General features: G+C 40.4%; 1 protein-coding gene across 3 annotated transcripts in view; it reads left to right on the top strand.

Moving 5' to 3' along the window:
• Positions 1 to 20,245, top strand: part of plcb1 (phospholipase C beta 1) — a 958,218-nt gene that overhangs the window by 225,333 nt on the left and 712,640 nt on the right. For all 3 annotated transcript variants that reach the window (XM_063056185.1, XM_063056184.1, XM_063056186.1), the window contains exon 3: positions 13,794 to 13,862. In XM_063056185.1, the coding sequence (XP_062912255.1) occupies positions 13,794 to 13,862 (69 nt within the window). The remainder of the gene's footprint in view (positions 1 to 13,793; positions 13,863 to 20,245) is intronic.

Genomic DNA, 20,245 nt, shown 5'->3' with positions numbered 1-20,245 from the left:
GTATTTATAACTTTTTCTGTTTGGATTTTAGATTTAAAGCATCTGCAGTTTTTAACTTTTCTTAAATGGTCAACGGTGACATCCTGCAGACCGTTCACAAAATTACTACTTCTTTCAAATATACTTTTGCTACTAATCTGCGTGCAATTGGGGCCTGTAATTTGCATTTTGAAAATGAAAATGACGGAGTTTGAACTTATGATCGGCTGCATTACTCCCTGATTAAAATATTGAGCAAGACTGAAATCGATGAGGACGGGAGTGGAAGACAAGTGGGTGTTCAGCGCTGTCTCCCTGCATTTGACCAGTCTCCCTTTTCCCCTCGCTTGCTACTGCCAGAGGAAGGTCCAAGGTTCTTGGGGCTTGGCAAGGATTGATCAGGGCGGCCTGTGGATTGGACTCATTTTTAGAGGACTCTATGGTTCATTTTAAACACGTTTCTGGTTTCTGGTTATTCCTTATTTTTGTATTGCTGTTTTAATGGATTTTTATCAGGGCACTTCAACATGGACTGTTTCTGAGGCCTGCACTGGATGAACGACTCAGCACTAAGTTGAATTGAACTGAACTAAACTGAACATTCCTAGATTGTTTCAAGGACTCCGCAGTTTGATATATAAGCTTTGCTGTGTTACTTGCTCGTTTTTTTGTCATTTGCGTGATTTGTTCTTTCTTCATGCGTTGGGTATTTGATGTTTTCTTTCATATTCCGTGGTGTTTCTTTGTTTCATCGCTGCCTGGCGGGAAGACAAATCTCAGGGTTGTTTACTGCGTACGTACTTTGAGAATGAATGTACTTTGTAAACTTGGAAATCAATTTTCACCTCTTAACCATCACCACCAAAGCAGATTATCTGGTCACTTATCTTACCGAAGTTCGTGTGAAATATGTGTGGAAGTTGACTGCCATTTTTCCAGCAGTAGCTCTACTTAAAATGCTTTGCAGCAAATGAAATACCTCCTGAGTTTTTGAAAAGTGCCGTGGAAATGCAGTTTCTTTCTTCACTGTCTTGAAACCGAATGGGTTGCATTTCCCATTGTTCTGTTTGTGTCACTATTTCAGCCCGGTACGGTAGTATAACGGTTAGCGTGACGTTATTAGAGAGCAGGGTGTCAGAGTTTGGAGTTGAATCCCAGCATCCTCTGTGATGCGTGGAATGCATCCCCCATGGAATGCGTGGGTTTTCTGGTTTCCTCCCGCAGTCCAAAGATGTACCGGTTAGATGGTTAATTGGTCCTTGTAAAATTGTTCTGTAATTAGGCTAGCGTTAAATTGGGTGTTGCTGGTGGTGTGGCTCAAAGAGCTGCAAGATCTGTTCTGCGCAGCATCGCCAAATAAATAAATTTTACTATCTGTTGCTATCTGGCAATACATTGGAAGCAATGAAGTGGATGCTGCTTATTAGGTTCATCTGTTTAGAATGCCACTATTCTAAGAGCGAGGAAACCTTATGCATTAAGCAGACATGATGGAAATAACAGTGTGCAAGAGCTGTCTTTATTTTGTCACATGAAGCCCATTAAAAGCCTCCTCGTTGCTTGAATGTCTTCTGGAACCTTTCCAACATCTTGTTTAATAGACAAAGCTGGTAAAGATGAATGCAGTCTACCATAAACAGATTCCGGCCATTAGCTTAGTGTCTACCAGACTCTGAGCAAACACTAGCACTTTGTTTTCCAGGCTATGTGTTTATTGTGTAGTTGTACAAATTTATTGAAATGTCAGCAAGGTAAGTGAATAAACAGTCCTCTCGTACTATCTTGCACATCATGTAAATTCGATCTAATGCTGATAATGGGCATGTAATGATGGTGCGTAACTAATGTTGATGTTGACGTCTCAAGTTTTTATAATGAGCCTGACTATAGCATGGACTTGCTTGCCTTGAGCTGTGGAGAAGGGACATGGGCATTATTATGTAGCAAGTTAGTAATTCAAGAAAACTATTGAAGGTTGTTCTGAATTCTTGTTGTTGAGCTGGACCCAGGTTATCATTGTGTCACCAGAGTAAGATTCTTCCTCCATGTTCTTTTCAAGTATCCAAACGGGAGCATATAGTAGCCGCGACACAGGTTCAATTCCTGCCTTGGCCCATAAGGAGTCCGAACATTCTTCCTGTGACTGCGTGCATTTCCTCCGGGTGCGCCTGTTTCCTCCTACAGTCCAAACACATACCAATTGGTAGGGTAATCGGTCACTGTAAGTTGTCCCATGGTTAGGCTCGGATTAAATTGGGCGTTGCTGGGCAGGGCAGTTTGAAGGGCTGGAAGAGCCTTTTCTGTGCAGTATCTCGATAAATGATAAATGAATATCTTGGATTGGTGGAATAGATCAATGCACACTGCAGGTGCCAGGCAGTTCTGCATTGATTGTGAAGTGGTATTGTGAGCATCTGCCTGTTTTTCACCACTGAGCAAACTGATTTCTGTCGTCTTTGAAGTTAGTCAACACCCAGTATGCCATAGTCTTCAATTCATGCACCTCTTTGATCTGAGCAAATGGTTAATAACTAGGATTAGAAGTCTCTTAATAGAGAGTGGAGTTTGAGGACTATTTCCCAAGAGATGCAGGAAGCAGAAAGCAATTCCAGTCAGTGATCACTTTGGTGATGAACAGAACACAGGGCCTGGGATGGCATATTTCCGATTTACAAGTGAAGATAAAATAGAGAGAATGTTATAAATAATTCTGAAGCCCATGGGATGTTATTAGTAGAACTTAATAGAGTGATAAAATGGACAAGAAGATGGCACATAGAATTCAATGTAAGTTGATTTGAAAACTAAAATGTTAAAGAGATTGTACTTTTGTGACTACTTGCTCATTAAATTAAACATCAAAATATCAAAGATGTGATCTTTGAAGAGTGGCTTACGTTGCTGGTGGAAGGTCACAGGCATTAGAGCAAAGAAGTGATTAGAATTTGTGGTCGTATTACAGGACTTCTGGTCCAAAAATGGGACTTCAAATCATACCAGAACAGCTGGAGAATTTAAATTTAGTTCAGTGGTTTCATCAGGGCAGCTATATTATCAATAATGAATATTTTAAGGCATAAAATTGTACACTATCCAGTATATTAATCTACTTGACTGACTCCAGTCCTATGCTCTGAAATAGCTGAGATATCTACGCTATTGTAGGGCAACTTGTAACAGATGATCAGTGCTGGCCTTACTGAGCATCACCCATATCTATAACTGAATTAAAGAACACTCTTCATATAGCAGCAATGTAACAACTTACAAAGGATGATAAGCCTTCTCCCCACACTATACCATCACGACTATGATTTGAGCAATATTAGAAACCTGAAATATAACACAACTACAGTATCTCCAAGATGTCTACCATCAAAGATACCCACCATCTCGGCTATACTATATCCTTGCAGCTACCAATTGGCAGGAGTTACAGAGCCTGAAATTCCACACTACTAGGTTTAATAACAGCTCCTTCCTGTCAACCATTTGGTTCCTAATCAACCATAATCACTACAGTATAATAACACTATTTTCTAACTTGGTGGACTTACAGTAGTTTCTTGTTCTCATTGTATTCTTTCATGTAAGAGTTATGCCTAAGTTATGTTTAACTTGTGTTTTTCATGTGGATGTTGTGTATCTGATACTGTGTGCCTAGATCAATGCCTAGATCAGTGTACAGTGATACTGTGATGTTTTTCATTGCATCTGTGAATGCATGGACCATAAACTTGATTTTGACTTTGACTTCCAATCAATCATGAGCAATCATACTTGTGCTTTGTGACAAAGGAGAAGTTCTAATTTCTTCTTTGAAATGGACACATAGAATGGTGATTTCGTCTCATGCAATTATCAAATATGTTATGGAGAGTTTTTGCACTTCTTCCTATACTGGCTGAGAATATCATAGTAAAGTGACAGACATTTTTCTTAAGTTGAAACATTTTACTTGTGATTAAACAGGTTGAGTTCACGTCCCCCACGCCTCCCAGCATACTACTAGCCGATTTCGAGGCCATTAAGGACAAAGTTTATGAGCTAAGTGAGACTGAGAGACTGCTGTGTGTATGCATCTCCTACACATGACTGTGCCATGAAACCAAAGGGTTTTTTCAGTTCACCAGGTGGACTGTATGGCATCCTCAGGCAAAGTTAGAAGCTGAAACACGAGGGTCCAGTATAGAAAATCATGCAGTGCTTGTCTGATGAAATAGACGAGCTTCTACGCGACTGCTTTGATTCAGTAGTCTGATCCATGTTCAAAGACTGATAGGCAGGCTTAGATCATAAATGGATTTTTTGTAGCTATATTTACTCGGGAGATGGGCACAGTCTATAGAGCTGAGGCGAAGCAGCAGTGTCAGCAAGACCAAGGAGGTGATCATTGACTTCAGCATGAGCTAGTCCTCATCGAGGAATCAGAGGTGAAGTGGGTCAACAACTTTAAATTCCTCAGTGGTATTATTTCAGAGGACCTGGCCTGGGCCCAGAACATAAGCACAATTATGAAGAAACCATGGCAGCACCTCTGCTGTCATAGGAGTTTGCGAAGAATTGACGTGACATCTAAAACTTTGACAAACTTCATTAGATGTGTGGTAGAGAGTATACAGAGTGGCTGCATCACAGCCTGGTATGGGAACGCCAATATCCTTGAGTGGAAAATCCAACAAAAAGTAGTGGATATGGCCCAGTCCCTCATGGTTAAATCCCTCCCCAGCACTGAGCAGATCTTCTTGGAGCAATGTCACAGGAAAGCAACATCCATCAACAGGGACCTGCACCACCCAAATCATGTACTCTTCTCGCTGCTGCCATCAGGAAGAAAGTACAGGAGCCTCAGAACTTACACCACCTGGTTCAGGAGTGTTTATTACCCCTTAACCATCAGGCTCCTGAAACAGAGGGGATAACTTCACTTGTCCCATCACTGAAATCTTCCCACAGCTGATGGGCTCACTTTCAAGACTGCACTTGTGGGAGTATATCAACGGCCTTTAGATCATGATAGAAATTTACTGAGCTGGTGCTTGGATAAGGACCAAATGCTTAGTGTCTAGAGGTGTTGAGCTTGTTCTTGCTGAGGCAAAGATAGGTGAGAGGTGGCTTGATAGTGTTGAGTGATTAATGAGAAGTGAGTTACATTGATGAAAGCTTCAGTGAACTGAGGATGGAAATTTAAGTGATTGTTAAAATGTGACCAAGACATGGGAAAAGCTTTATTTTTTTTAACAAGTCCATTCATCTGAGTGTTGATCATCTGGAGAGTGCTTTCAGAAGAAATGAGCATCCAAAATAGAAATGAGAAAATATTTGAGAATATCAGGAAGAGGGTAAGATACAGAATCATTCAGGCAGCTCTATGAAAGAGCTGGCACAGGTAAGATGGGCCGAGTGGATGTACAATTGTTTGATGAACTCAGGAATCTCTGAAGTTACAGCAGGTTCTCCTATTATTCATTTAAATTGATGATTGTGATCAAAACTTTTGTGTTTGATTTCTATTGGGATAGATTCTCAGTGATACTTTGAACTTCTGAATAACAGTGTAGGGTGGAAACAATTGCTTGGGTCTCTGTGATTATTTTGAGAGAGACCTGAAAAGAGGCTTCATTCAGTTCTTGTCCGAATGCACACTTAATCATGCTATTAGAGAGTGATGGACTGGACACAGTGTTTCCACAGCAGAACTTCTGATTTATGTTTCTCCAGTCTTGAAGGAGGGAAGGACAGACAAAGATTGTGCAGGTTTCAAAGGTATTGAGAATGAACAGGTTAAATAAGGCAACTCCACATCCTGCTTCCTGTAGTGTTTTGACATTTTGTGAATTCTGTAGTTCCTATTTTAGCAATAAGACCCTGAATTTTGACCAGAGTAATCCCTGAATGATGGGAATACAACTGCTGCTCTGGTTGCAGCTCAAGGCAATGTTGTGGGTGTATGAGTGATTTTCCACTCCAGATCTGTGCCTAACATTTTCTCAAGGTTGGCAGCTTTGGGCAGCATGACTGCGATATACTCTACACCAATGCACCTCTGTCAAATCTCAGCGCAGTGCTCATTGGCTACCTTGTCTCGTGATCTTCTAATACAATGATCTGATACCCTCATCTCAGTTCGCACCTTTTTCGATCTCCTCCGACCCCTGTGTACTCTACGTTTCTCCTTGTTTCCTTCATACCGGCAGTGGAGGTAATCCCTGTGGCACCCAAGACCCAAATCTCCGGAATTGCCTACCTCAGGGTTTCTTCCCCATTTTTTCATTTGCAGAGCTCCTCAAATCCTATCCCTTTTGGGTTTTGATCACCTGCCCTAATATCTCTGTGTCACATTTTATGTGAATGGGTTGATTTTATGAAGCAAGTTGCTCTGCTTTACTGTGTTAGAGGCGCCTGCTGATGGAAAGTGGTTGCCACTGGCAACATCACCCTTTATTGTCTACCCTAATTGCCAAGGAAGCTGACTTTCCACCCTGTTGGTAGATCTTGACTCACACATAAACAAGATTGGGTAAGCTTAACAGATTTCCTTCCTGAAAGGAATCTTGTAAACCTAATGAGTTTTTAATGACGATCAGGTAGTTTCATCCTTGGCTATTGCTTGTATCCTCTATGGAGAAAACTAATGCAAAATGACTGTTTTTCTGCCTCCTCCTTGGTTTCCATTATCAATTCCTCTGTCGCTTTCGCTACAGCAGAAGTGCTCACTTTGTCAGTTCATGGCAACCATTACTGAGATTAGCTTCTCTTAATTCCAAGTTTGTTTAATTAATTCACTACACATGCAGGCTGATGCTCAGATGATACCTCTTCCGAATACTCACCAACTAGTGATTTTTATTTCAGTTCTGTTACTGATGCAACAACTTGATAAATGAAAAGTGAATAGTGTGCTATCCCAGACCAGCACCTTCCAGTTCCCTGTAAAAACAAATTTATGTAATCGTGTCCACGTGTGAAATGACGTTCTATATGGATAAAGAGATTTTTGGAACATAGTTTCCATGGGTGAGTTATTTTTAAGATTCATTGGACTGTTCTTATCATAATGAACCTTGGCAGTTTCATTTCTGGCACCAAATCCATTATTAAATGAAACAGCCACATGAAACTCACAAATTAAATGAAAGAAATCCAACTGAAAAAGAAGCTGAATAATGGGGAGGGGAGTGCAGGCAATATTTAGCAATACAGAAGCCTATCCTTTGGGAGCAGAGCTGCGTCACTCAACCCATGAAACATGTATATCATTTAATAAGATCCTGGTTGATCTAATTACAAAGTCATTAGATGAAGAGTCTTGGCCCGAAATGTCGACTGTACTCTCTTCCATAGATACTGCCTGGCCTGCTGGGTCCCTCCATTATTTTGTGGCTTGGATTTCCAGCATCTGCAGATCTTCTCTTGTTTGTCAATTCCATATTCCTGTCCAGCTCTGGTAACCTCACATTCCCACAATTTACAAGTTTCTGTTCACCTCTGTCTTTATATTCAACAATTCTGCTTCCACCACCCTTTAGGGAAAAAGAGTTCCAAAGACTTGTGATCTTCAGAAAGAGAGAAAACAAAACGTTGTTTGACCTCCATTTTAACCTCTTATTTTTCCCGTAGGGGAAACATCCTTTCGTGTACAACTTTCAGGACCCTTCAGAATCTTATGTATTTCCGTCAAATCCCCTCTCACTCTTCTAAGTTTCAGCTGGTACAAACAGAGAATATCTATTTTTTTCTTTAACAGACTAGTCCATTCCACATATTTGTTTAGTAAAACTTTCTTTGAATTGCTTTCATTGTGTTGACATCCTTCAATAAAGAGGCCAATTTGGTAGAATCTGGTCTTGTCAATGCCCCATTTAACTGAAGCACATCTTTTCCACCTTTGTTCACCACTGGGTAACTGGCTGTTGGACTTCCTAATCAAAAGGCTTCAGATAGTCAGGATGCAGAACCGCCCCTCGCTCCCTGTCATCTTTAACCCAGGTGCCTGCCAGGGCTGTGTGCGGAGCCCATTGCTGTACATCTGCTCACATGTCACTGTACAGCCAAACATCCGAGTAACCACATTGTCAAGTTCACCGATGACATGACAGTGGTGGGATTCATCACCAGCGACAATGAGACAGCCTACAGAGAAGAGGTGGAATAGCTCGAGTCCTAGTGCCAGGCAAATAACCTATTCCTCAATGGCAACAAGACAAAGGAGATGGTTATCGACTTCAGGAGAACTCGCAACCACTCAAGCCCACTTTACATTCGTGCCACAACAGTGGAAACTCAATCAGTTTCAAACTCCAGGTAGTGCACATTACGTACAATCTCTCAGGGTCTTGGAACATACCCTACACAGTCAGGAAAGCTCACCAACACTTCTACTTTCTGAGGAGGCTAAAGAGAGTTGGACTTTGCACATCCACACTCGTATCTACAGATTGGGCAATAGAGAGCTTTTTAACAAGTTGTATCACTGCTTGGTATGGAAACTGTACTGTGGCGGACAAAAAGGCTATATGGCAGGTAGTCAAAAGTGCCCAATGCAGCATTGGCACCAGCCTACCTGCCATCAAGGGCACGTATACAGAAAGATGCTGAAAAAGAGCCAGTAACATCATGAAGGATCCCGCACACCCATGGACTGTTTGTCCCACTCCCATCAGGGAGGAGGCTGCTTGGCAACCCACACCAGGACCACCAGACTCAAAAACAGTTTCTTTCCCCAAGTAGTAAAACTGATTAAGACCTCCATTAACGAACTGTACCACTACTTTATTTTTCCTGTCGGTCATCTTATGTACAGTGTGGCATCACTTCATGAATGTACAGTACAATAAATCAATCTATATAAGCTATCTTATGTATTTATATTTATTGTGTGTTTTTATTATTATTGTGTTCTTTATCAAAGGTTTCAAAGGCACATTTAATGTCAGAGAAATGTAAAAAAAAATCCTGAAATGCCTTTTCTTTGCAACCACCCACAAAAACAGAGGAGTGCCCCCAAAGAATGAATGACAGTTAAATGTTAGAACCGCAAAGTTCCCCCCTCAGCTCCGCTCCCTCCCATGCATAAGCGGCATCAAGCAATGTTCCCCCTCCCCCACCAGCAAAAAAGGCATCAGCACCCACCACCGAGCACTCAAATGTGCAGCAAAGCAACAGCAAAGCCATAGACTTGCAGTACCCCAAGCGGTACTCGTTCACCCAGTATTCGACATACCACAGGCTCTCCCTCTCTCTCCCTAATAAGGGAGAAAGAGGTGTCTCTGTTTCACAGTGAGAGGGGAGACATAACAAACAACTCGCTGGTTTACAATACTAAAAGTCTGTTGCGTCGCTTTTTCCAAGCTCTGTGCCCAAAGATCTCAGGTCTTTGGGCACACAGCCATAGAACTTCCCGTCTCCCATGACACAGTGATCTCCTGCCATGACAACAACCTTCGCTGTTAGACGCCATTGACTCTCCTAAGCTTCCCTTATTGTTTTTTTGTGCTGTATCATGTCAAGAATAACAATTATTTTATTACACTTGTGTACATGAAATGTCATTAAACAATCTTGAATCTTTGAATAACGGTATCACCTTTGCTAATTGCTTGTTGGGCCTACATGTAAGCATTTTGCACCACCGGACTCTGCAATATTTCACTATTAAGATGAATTGTTTTCTTAATTTATTTTCCTGCCAATATGGAAGCTTTTACACCTTCATACGTTATGCAGCATTTGATAGATTTTTTGCCCACTCACTTAACCTATCTATATCACTTTATTTCGTCCTTATTTCTTTTTTATAAATGACTGTTCATTTCTCTGTCATAAGCAAATTTAGCAACAATAAATTAGTGCCTTCATCGAGTGTTTTATATAAATTGTTTAAAGAAAAATCAGTCCTTACACCAATTCCTGCAGCACATCTTGTCAACTCTCCCTTTCCCTTTATCCAGCTGGTTTTATGTTACTTCCTACATCATAAGCTTTGATTCCTCAAAACCATATTAACCTTGCCTGATGACCTTGGCTTTTTACCAAATGCCCTGCTGTATTGATAGTAGCTTCTGCTCTTTCCCCAAACACTGGTTTTAATCCAATTGATCCATGACTTCCTGCTTTATACCTCTCTCTCTATTTAAGTAAAGGAGTTAGATTTAAAATTTACTAACATGATGGAACCATCCATATTTCTCAGGAGTGTTTGAAACGTAAAACCATTGCATTGAATGTCTCATGAGTCACTGGTATTAAAATCCAATGATGAAGTTGATCAAGTCCCATTACTTCCCAGTCTGTATCTCCAACAATTTGTTCTGGTCCTTCATTTTCTGGAGTTCCTGCCCTCATCTTCCACCTCCTGATATCTGGTCTGTGTCTCATATCCTCTGTTGTGAAGACTGGTGCAAAATACCTGTTTAGTTCACCGGCCATCTCCATATTTCGAATTCCCAAAATCTATTTTCTACAACATTGGTCCCCAACCACCGGGCCACAAAGCATGTGCTACCAGGCCGCGAGAAAACGATATGATTTGGCAATATGAAACAATATGAGTCAGCTGCACCTTTCCTCATTCCCTGTCACGCTCACTGTTGGAACTTGAACGCATGCGAGGTCATTACATAAGGAACCCCCTTCGAGTATTGCTGTCTCCCATCACCCCTCGGTGGGACTGTCTTGTTGCAGGGGAACAAGCCTAGGGCTCTCACTGATTCGGCCATATTGGTGTGTTGCAATGATTTTATATGTTCATACGGGGAAAATATGCGCTGTGTGTTTAATAGCCAAGCGTTAATGATGCCAAGAATGTTATGATGCTATTGACTTATATAAGTGACTCATAATTGACTTATCACTATATTCATGTGAGGAAAATATGCGCTGTGTGTTTAGTATTAAATTCGTTAGATAAACCCTTCTAGAAATGAAATTGTGTATTAGCCACTTATAAGTGGCTTATAGTTGACTTATCACCTATATTCCAGTCATGATTAACACCCCCACCCCCTGGTCGGCCGGTCCACAAGAATATTGTCAATATTAAACCGGTCCGCAGTGCAAAAAAGGTTGGGAACCCCTGTTCTATAACACTGATGCTCACTTTGTTATTCATTTGAATTAACTACATAAATTTTTACTATTTATATATATTTATCTTTTTGGCTAGTTGTATCGCATACTTTGATTTTTTCTTTTTAATCTTTGAATCATTCATGGGTGTTTTTAATATTCTGCTCAATCTTCTGACCTGCCAAATGTCTTTATGCTATTATATACTTTGACTTTGACTCTGTATCTCACATTTCAGATCAAACATGGATGCTTGATCTTCCTTGTGGGATATTTCCTTCTCATTGGAAGATGTCTATTCTGTGTATTCTGAAAAAAAACTTTAAATGCCAATCATCAACAGAACTAGTTCTCCATCTTTTCCATACTCCCCATTCTTCATAAATGTCACACACCCTTCAATATTCAGACCCCAGTCTCCGGATATTCTCTGCAATGGCTGTCAGATCATTGTGATTGATTGAAGAGTTATTCTAAGGAGAGGATTAACGTATTCATTGTGCTGCTAATGTGACAGTTGTCTGACTCACCTGTTCATCAATAATAGTGCAGAGGTTTAGGTATATTTTAGTGTTGTGGTTGGGTACTCAATTTGGGGGGGAGAAAAGGACAATGAATATAGCTGCTATCACTTGACAAAAAATGGAGAAATGCAGTGTTCATGATCTGTTTCTTTGAGTTTCTATACAAGGGTGGAGATAACGAAAGGGAAGTTGGACTTTACCATAGTGTGGCACCAGCAGTAACTAATATCACTGTTTTAGAATAAACTGTAGCTTCAGCATAGCAGATCCAGTATAGTTACAATGATTGAAAAATTCCTGGGTGAATCCCAGCCACCAAAAGCCAGCTGATTTATCCTCTAGTCATTACATCACCATAGTGGTTTGCAGTGTTGTCAACCAATTTGCCAGTAACTTGGCTATTGATGCTCTATTTAGGTGCAGAAATACTTCATTACATCTTTGGTTTGGATGTACCAAAAGTCCTGAATTTCTTTGAAGAGAGAGTAACCATCCTTGATATCCAGTCAGAGCTTGACTAAGTGTGGTATCCAGGGATCAAGGGGAATTAGATGAAAAGTTCTCATGGTTGGAAGCATACCTCACACAAAGGAGGATGGTTGAGATTGCTGAGGGTCAAACATCATTCCTCAATTCCACAGGTCATGGTCCATTGCATTCAACTATTTCATTATGTATTTTGGCCATGGAAAGGTTAGAAATGGGGATAGTTGTTTATGACACCTCAGTGGTTGGTTACATTTACCAGTTCAACATTTAAGAAACCATCAAATGCAGCAGTACCTGGACTATACTAAAGTTGTGCTGATAAGTTACATCTTTAGCACAAAACCCAACAAGTGAAGTGCAGAAACCCACCTCTTGATGTTCAATGATCAGCCCTGATAAAGAATGTTAACCCGAACCATGAACTGTTAATTCCTCTCCATTGATGCTGCCTGATCTACTGAGTTCTTCCAGCTTTGTGCGTGTGTGTAGTGTTAGCTTTAGTCAAGCTTCTGCAATCAATGTCTACCGCAAACTGAGCTGAACCATCCACAGAAATATTGTGGTTATAAGAGTGGGAGGTGGTAATACAGTGATGAACGAGTTTCCCTTTCAGGCCCTCAGGCTTTTCCACCAACAACAAAGTACAAGTCACAAGTGTGGTAGAATATTTGTCACTTGCCTGTGTCTGTTCAGTTCTAGCAATATGTGAGAAGGTAAGACAAATCAGGCCTTTTAATTGGCACACTTTCATCATTTTAAACATCCATTCTCTGCTCTTCTGTCACACTGAAAGCGCGCTGGACACCATCAGCAAAATGCACTGACAGTTCCCAAACACATTTACCGCTAGCAAATTCAAAAGCAGCAGATGAATGGAAACACCATAGTATCAGTGCCTCCCATCAGACCACACACCTCTCACATTGAACATGCATCCTGCATTAAAATACAGTCTTCATAATATGAGAGGGCATATGTTTAATATGATTGAAGGAAAATATAGGGGGGGGGTTAAGAGGTAATTATTTTTTAAGCAGAGGGAGGTCTGTGCATGGAGCACACTGCCAGGGCAATGGTAAAGGCAGGTACATTAGCAACAATTAAAAGACAAGGATAATAAAAACATAGAAGTCTATGAGGGAGCGAAGGGTTAGACTGATCTTAGAGTGGGTTAAAAGATTGGCAGAACATCATGGGCTTAAGGGCCTGTACTGTTCTATGTCCACTCACAACACGCTGGAGGAACTCAGCAGGTCGGGCAGCATCCATGGAAACGATCAGTCAACGTTTCGGGCCGGAACCCTTCATCAGGACTGAAGAGGGAAGGGGCAGAGGCCCTATAAAGAAGGTGGGAAGGAGAAGGCTGCCTTTGTGTTTAGGTTCTATGTCTTTGTCTTCCTGCCCAATATCAATATCATAACCACAGTGATTGGATGAATTTAGGGGAGCAGTTCGATACCAACAAGAGTTCGGCAATAAACACTGGCATTGCTGCCGACAACTGCATCCTACGTATATTCCCCAATCTGCTGTATGTGAATTTGTATCATTGAAAATAATCGAACTTCAGAATACTTTCTGGTGACTAATGCATATTTTGTCTTACATTGTCAAGATGTAGCATGTTCAATTAGTGAATGTAGACAATGTCAGTTTACGTATCAATCACATCAATTTACTTATCAGTTTTGCTTCCTGATTCTTATGTTTTTTTTTGTGCTCTCTTGCCCATAGGAGACAGACCTGCTGGAAATCAGTCTTGTCAAGGATGCCAGGACTGGGAAATATGCAAAAAATCCCAAGGTACGCAATGTACATTGACTTACAGAGATATTATGTTCCACTCCCTCTTTAGTTTCTCTTATCAAAACGTTAAGCAGTTTGTGCTAGTATTTGCAATGATCATTTCTTCTTTTAAATAGTCAAAATTGAGGTGCTTTCCATCTTTCTCTTTCTTGGTGACAAGAGAATATATTGAATTAAATACAGTACCTGAGAAAGCAGAAGTTCCTAATTCACCAAGTTTCTGAAGACTTTGCCCATGGCTGTCACTGTGTCTATGACTTAGCAACTTGTGTCGATAAAATGTTGATCATTTTTTTCCTGCCACTGGTGTTATGCAAGAGAATTGGTAAAATGTCAAGAACTAGGCTAACACATACAGCAATATCTAACAGCAGTTGCAGCTGGGTGTTGGCCTTTCTGAGGGCTACAAGTTCCAGTGCTGTCTTTGTCCAGTACCTCTACCTTCATTAGTTGATGAGATGTTCCCAGAGCATAGCTCACGCAATAAAAGCCGGTAATTCAGGCAGATGTTATTACCTTTGGAAGGGCAAGAAGAACGCAGGTGAGTTATGGATGTCCTTGTGCAGTTGCATTGGATAGCCACTGAAAATGTCACTTATTGTATCCCTGCAAGGTTTCAGAATGTGTCAGGCTTCTAATTCACCAAATGCCTTTCTGTGTACTGGGACTTACGATGGGGCAATCTGTCACAGAGGGTGTCATCTCATTCAGCTCCAGTATGCCTTGCATCAGGGAAATGCTGTACAGAACCTCGCCGATAACATTGTTGCAGACAGCTGGAAGAAAAAATTCAACTGGCAATTCAGCACAAAATTCTTAATGCATTTTTTCCTGGATCTCCTATGTCACTTCCTCCTCCAGCTGGCATGCTTTGTGCTGTTGACTCTGTGATTTCCTACAGGATTGTGGGCTTCAGCTGGTGGCATGGCAGCTCAACAAAAATGTAGCCGAGATACAGAAATAAAGTGATGTTGGACTGAATATTTGGTCTTTGATCAAGTTGCACATGATCATAAGAATTTTGTGCAAGTGCAATATTTGACACCTACTGGAGGTGTAAAGTATTTTTATTGACCAACTGAATGGAACTAAGTATGAGGATGATTGCAATTTTATCCTGAACTTCCAGCAACACAATTCTTGCCATTTGGTCAACAACATATTGATTTCCCATTGTTTTCAACGAAATTGATTCAGAGCAAAAACAATATGAACATATGTTTGTTTCAATTTGAACCAAGTATGTTGTGCATCAAAGCAAACAACTTTATATCCAAATACTTCTGTAGTAAGCTAGCTGTTATAACTGGCATTACTGAGATTATTATGCTGGCATTCATGGAGTTTGCATTTATTTCCTTGCAATCAAATTTTATAACGGCCTTCGTAATTGAAATAACATCTAACTTGAATATGTAGTTATTCCGTGAATGATGTAATTAGGGTGTTATCATTTTGTGATTTAACTAAAGTTATCAATAAATGCATATACACTGAAACTAAATATGTATACAAAACATATTTACTGTCGTTCTCTCTGAGTTGGTTGTCACCTGTGGGGGAAAAATGTGTAAATTTACTTGATTTCATTGTCGAAGTGCTTCAGAATATGCTATTTCTTTTTTTCCAGTCTCATGTGAAATTGTAGAGATTAATTTTATTTCCAGCTCTGAATCAACGAACATATAGGCTTCCATGGGAAAAGCATTGAGTTTCGAGATTAAAGCCAGCAACCCTTCTGATTGTCCTTGCACCTTTTTTAATGCTCAAAACAAAAGTAAGTGGAGCAGTGAACTGAAGTTGCTTGAATTGAAAAGGTAGTTCAGGTATTATCTGAGGAATGGAGATATTTTCCCCAACAGCATTACTATTGTAGCCTCAGTTGTGCGTAGTAGTAACACTTGAATTGCCATTCTGCTGCCATTGCTTCGTACTGGTGGATCTAAATTGCTGAATAGCCTTGATGCTGCTCCTTCTTTTAGTTCGGCGTTATGTGATGGTACACCAGATGGTGACAGCATCTTCAAAAATCCAGCAGGAAAATGTACAACCTCAACAATGTCTGTCACACAGTCAATAGATTTCTATTGTACAGGTTGTCTGGGAAGCTTCAAAAATGTCCTGTGTAGCGTCTTTTTTTTGGTGCTATAATTGGTCTTTCATGAAACCACTGGTAATTTAAAAGTGTTGACTGACATTTGGCTGAACAGTTTGTATCAACTCATTAGATGATGTAATAATTTGGCTCAAAAAATAATTTCTGTTGAGTTTTTCCATTTAATTTCCTCATTCTCCAATTTGAGTAAATTTGAAACAAACTTTCTTGTAAAAGCATTGCCTATTAAATGAACTAGCATATTAGTTTTCAATGTAATCAATTGATTTTTTCAATTGTTCTAATTTCAGCTTTTAATTCATCTGCTTTTAATATGTTGAATTATTGGTAACATTTGATGTAAATCTCCAGCTAGCATGACAGTACCCCCTCCCATTAATGTATTACTGTATTTAAGAGCTTGCAATATTTAATCTAATGCTTCAGTGCCTGCTTTTTTGAGCCATTGTACATTAATTTCAGACAGTACAAATTGCATCCTTTTAAATTGTTATCCCTTGCAGTTCTCTGACAATTTTACATGTTGGAATTTCTGTATTTGTCTAACGTAAAGCTAATTTAAAAGTTGAATGTGCAATTGCAGTCCCCTTTCTTCCACCCTTTCCCATCCTCCCAGCCCCTGTCCCAATCAAGATTGTTGAAGAAATGTCACATGATGTAACAGTTAGGGAAAGTATGTTTTACTTTTGAACTTTAGCTGAAAGTATATCAATAAATAAAAGTTCCACCAGAAGCATCCAAAAACAAATCCTTAGTCATTACAAACAGCCTCTATAAAGTGTTGATATCTCACTAAAATTGGCTCTTTCTCTAGATATGTTTATCGTACGGATTTAAATCATAACTTCTCTCCCATGGAAATTTTGCCCACAAATTATCTTCTTCTCTTTGAGGTCCACATACACCCTAAGTATTAAGGACTGGTTCGCTTAAATATTTAGTAATTCACAAATAGATCTGGAGAAAAAAATCTCATACATTTTTACTGGGCAGAATTAAATTTAGAACTCCTTTGGGCTATGGACATACACCTATTTGGAGAGAGAGGGAGGCGTAAAAGTCCAGGAGGGTAGTGCATATCCTTATATTAAATCTAACTTGTGTGCGATATTTCTAGGTTATATTGTTACCAACTATATGTGGGGCACACAGACATTGATTTTAGTTTACATCTTTAGAAATTTCAAACATTCTGTTTAAAATTATGTTTAGTATATGTATGCTGTATCAATGGGAAATGGATTTCATAAATGTCATTTGATGTTACACATGGTGCAGCATTTGGGATTTGCACTTAAAAGTCTTGTCAAAGTAACATCGTTTGTACACCAAAGTAGCTCAATGGCATTGTAAATGTGTTTCAGTAGCTTGCAGTTGTATTTGGTGCCTGTATATTACAGTAAGGGTTTTATTGCATATGGTTGCAAAATATGTTTTAATTTGTTAAATAATTATATCTATATCCTCCCTAATTCTTTTTAATCCTCTCTTTCCTCTGCACCTCTTTATATTGCTCCTCACGACCCTCTTCGTTTACTATTGATCTCCCCAGCTTCTCATGTCACTTAACGACACACCTGATCGTAACCTGAGCACCTTGGACTCTGATGTTGCCGCACTCTGTGCATCTCCCCAGATGCACTTCCTTGCACTTGTTTGTCACTGTTTTCATGTGATGGCCCATGATGTATTGATGAAATTTCATTTCATCCTGTCGCCGGTCACTAGTCATTAGCTGTGGCATAGAATGGGAGAGTATTGATGTGTTGTAGCATGCTCTTCTGTTACATTGGTTCTTGGCAGTCTTTTTAACTCTTTCCTTCGGTTGAACACCTCTGTCATTTATTGTAAATTGCTGGTGAGATGCAAACAACTCCTTGTTAGAATTACAGTAATCTGGGCCTGGCCCACTGACTCAGTCACTTAATGCAATTGAGATGTTCAAACCAACTCACTTTACAGCTAACAAGAGGAATTCTGCAGATGCTGAAAATTCAAGCAACGCACACCAAAGTTGCTGGTGAACGCAGCAGGCCAAGCAGCATCTGTAGGAAGAGGTGCTGCTTGGCCTGCTGCGTTCACCAGCAACTTTGGTGTGTGTCACTTTACAGCTAGACTCCTTCCCCTTCCCCAAATGTTTTATTGTGGTGTCTTTCCCCCTTCCTTCTCGGTCCTGGAAAAGGGTCTTGGCCCAAAACGTCGACTGGTTATTCATTTCCATTGATGCTGCCTGACTTGCTGAGTTCCTCCAGCATTTTGTGTGTGACACTTCCCCAGGTTTAATCCCTGGTTCTGTTACGTTCTGAGCTTTGCTTTTGATTTTGTATCTTCATTTAATCTTCAGGTAAATGTCAGTTGATCTCCAACCCAGAATTACCTTCTCAATCTACACCAGATGTTGGGTGAGAACAAGACAGAGCATCCTTTTGATTCATGACTCATTTCATGAGCCATCAAATGTACCGTTTGGTAGGTTAATTGGTCATGTAAATTGTCCTGTAATTAGGCTGGGATTAAATCGGAGGATTGTTGGGCAGTGTGGCCTGTTCTGCGCTGTATCTCAAATAAATAAAGTTAGTAATAACCTTCACACTTTGCACTTGAAGGGAGGAAAGTGTCACGAAGATCTCACACTCAGGTTGGAGGAACAACACCTTGTATTCCACCTGGGTAGCTTCCAGCCTGATGGCATGAACATCAATTCCTTGAACTTTCGGCAATGGCCCCTGCCACTCCTTCACCATTCCCCATCCTATTCCCCTCTCTCATCTTATCTCCTCAGCTGCCCATCGCCTCCCTCTGGTGCTCCACCCCCCTTTTCTTTCTACCGTGGAACTTCAGTACTCTGCTTTTGGATTCCCCCTTCTCCAGCCCCGTATCTCTTTCACCAATCAACAGCCCAGCTGTTTGCCGCACCCCTCCCCCTCCCGGGTTCACCTATCACCTTGCGTTTCTCCCTCCCCTCCCCCCACCTTTTAACCCTACTCCTCGCTTCTTTTTTTCTCAAGTCCTGCTGAAGGGCCTCAGCCCGAAACGTCGACTGTACTCTTTTCCGTAGATGCCGCCTCCAGCATCTTGTGTGTGTGGCTTGGATTTCCAGCGTCTGCAGATTTTCTCTTGTTTGTGAATGGAGCTGTGAAGTTGTTTTGTTGAGAACAAATTCGAATAATTATGTCAGATGCAAACAACAGAATGACTACATATTCCATCCAGACAGAGTGCATGGAAGTGTCAGGAATTGATCTCCGCTCCCTGAAAATCTCAACAAGACCTGTAACAGAGTTGCATCAAACAGTCCGGTTGCCTGGGCTGAAGAGGGTATTTGGATTCTTATGGACACACATATATAGAAGTGTAGTGAAGAATTCCAATTTTCATGCCGATCATTTCAAACGTAAGTACATCAAAGTAGTACTAAGGGAATATCAATGATAGAAAGTATAATATAGTGGTCCAGTTACAGAGCAACTGCAATGCAGACAAATTGGATGCAAGGGCCAAAACAAAATCAATTGAGGGATCAGGAATTCATCTTTATCGTACAAGAGGTTTGTCTGAGAGTCTCCTAGCAGGAGTGTGTTGCGTAGTATTCCTTCCTTGATCTTTGATTTCCGATTTCCTGTTCTGGAGGATGTGGTGAGGATTTGTGGTGGTGTCTTTAAGAACTAAATACTGAGTTCACAATCACTGAATCTCACATGAAGGTGACTGGATCTAATCGAGCAAATGTGAAAGTGGAGCGTAGCAATAATAGCCAACAGGCAGGGTAGAAAAGCAAGTGAGCTTTCAATAAGCACCGTAAACATGCAGACCGAAAACTGCCAGTAAAATGGGTTTCTTTATATCCTCAATCGTTGTTTTAATGGGTCATCGTCTTTGCTGAAAATCTTTTGATAAATACTGTTTTGTTTGCCTAGTTTCGTGACACTGTGAAATATCTTTGTCCTCACTTTGTCAGCTCATTTCAGATCATCAGTGGATTGATAGCCAGCAGCACTCTCGACAAAAAAAACAGGGTCACTTCCAACAAATTTCTTTCAGATGTATTGTCAATCATGAGTTCAGTTTGCTATTTATCCTCTTTCTTGTTAAATGTGTTTGTGTTTCAAGAGCTAAATTAGGACTGTGTGATAAGAATTCCATATATATGTCCTTATTGTTCTGAAAAAAAGAATTAGTAAGTATTATTGTTGAATAAACTGTAAGGGTAAGGTGAAAATAGCCATGTGTGATCTGTGCCATTAGACATTTCCGTTATTCCTTC

The sequence above is a fragment of the Mobula hypostoma genome, chromosome 8 (assembly GCF_963921235.1).
Source record: "Mobula hypostoma chromosome 8, sMobHyp1.1, whole genome shotgun sequence".
Classification (NCBI taxonomy): domain Eukaryota; kingdom Metazoa; phylum Chordata; class Chondrichthyes; order Myliobatiformes; family Myliobatidae; genus Mobula; species Mobula hypostoma.
This window is presented reverse-complemented; position numbering and strand designations above follow the sequence as displayed.